This window comes from Grammomys surdaster, unplaced genomic scaffold (assembly GCF_004785775.1).
Source record: "Grammomys surdaster isolate TR1022 unplaced genomic scaffold, NIH_TR_1.0 350, whole genome shotgun sequence".
Taxonomy (NCBI): Eukaryota; Metazoa; Chordata; class Mammalia; order Rodentia; family Muridae; genus Grammomys; species Grammomys surdaster.
Window position 1 is genome coordinate 893682 of NW_021604769.1, and position 1523 is coordinate 895204.

The 1523-nt window shown below is 33.0% G+C and overlaps 1 protein-coding gene across 1 annotated transcript; it reads right to left on the bottom strand.

Annotated features, from left to right (window-relative positions):
• Nucleotides 1-371: 371 nt before the first annotated feature.
• On the bottom strand, nucleotides 372-1313 carry LOC114631027 (olfactory receptor 8K3-like). The gene has a single exon (XM_028779334.1). It carries the CDS (start codon nucleotides 1311-1313, stop codon nucleotides 372-374), a length of 942 nt encoding a protein of 313 aa, XP_028635167.1.
• Nucleotides 1314-1523: the final 210 nt, after the last annotated feature.

The window sequence follows — 1523 nt, forward strand, 5'->3', positions numbered from 1 at the left end:
CTTAAATTGAAATATATATAAATAACAAATGAGTGTATATACTAAAGATATTAATAATGCATTTTCATACCAATAAATACACAGGCATGAGTAAGCAAATTTAACTACAAATTTTTGTAGTTAAATAAATAAAATAAATATAAGATACTAAAGATACCTGTCCTATTATTTCTTATATACTATCAATGTAATGTTACATTCCGTTGTAGACATAAAAAATTCACTGTGTTAATTCATTTCTTCAGTTGTATTGTGTATAGCCTTTTTTCTCTTTAGGGAAACATTGTTTTTTACTGTTTTCTTCACTGAAAATTATAAAGCAATTAAATTTATTTGATATGAAGAATGATAACTTTAATAATAACTGAGTTCTATGAGAAGATATTGTGTATGGTTTTCCCTGTCTTCCTAAGAGCATATTTTACATCTTTATTCCTCAAGCTGTAGATCAAGGGATTTAACATGGGGATTATTAGGGCATAAAAGATAGAAGCCACCTTGTCAGTGTTTAAGGCGTGACTAGACTTAGGTTGCACATACATAAATATCAATGTCCCATAGAATACAGTGACCACTGTCAGATGGGACCCACAGGTGGAGAAAGCCTTCTGTCTGCCTTCAGCAGATTTCATCCTGAGAATAGCTCTGAGAATTAGCAAATAGGAGGCAAGAATGACCACTGGTGAAGAAATCAAGTTGATAATTGATAAAATTAAAGTTATCATTTCATTTTCCTTTTTATATGAGCAGAGCAGAGATATCAAGGGGAGACCATCACAGTAGAAATGACTGATAATATTGTGTCCACAGAAGGATGAAGAAAAAATATTTATGGTGATTAAAAGAGCAACAAATATACTGTAAAGGTAAGGAATTGTCACCAGGACCCAACACACTCTTTGTGACATAATGACATTATAGAGGAGTGGTTTACAGATAGCGACATAACGGTCATAAGACATCGCAGAGAGAATAAAAAATTCACTAACAATGAACATATTGAAGAAAGACAACTGGACAGCACAAAAATAAAATGAAATTGTATTTTGTTCTACAAGAAAATTTCTTAACATTTTTGGTCCCACAGCTGTTGAATAACCAAGGTCAGTAGTAGCAAGGTGTCTGAGAAAAAAATACATAGGTGTGTGTAGCCTAGAGTCCACCATGGTAAGGATGATCATGCCCAAGTTGCCCACCAGTGTGATTAGATAGATGATGAGGAACAATCCAAGCAATGGAGCCTGCAGCTCAGGCCGGTCAGTTATACCCACTAGAATGAACTCAGTCACCACTGTGTAGTTGTAGCTTTCCATCGGGTTTATGAAAAATTCTGTTTTGAGTAGAAATCATTGCATAGTCAATAGATTTCAAATGTCATTTTGTGAGTTTTTATGATCTAACATAGAGTAAATAAAATATCTCCAAACATTTTCATTTATTTTGAAAAAAATCCCTTTAAAATGTACATAGACCCTTATGTACATCTACATATATACACATGCAAGCATGTGAAGAGAAATACA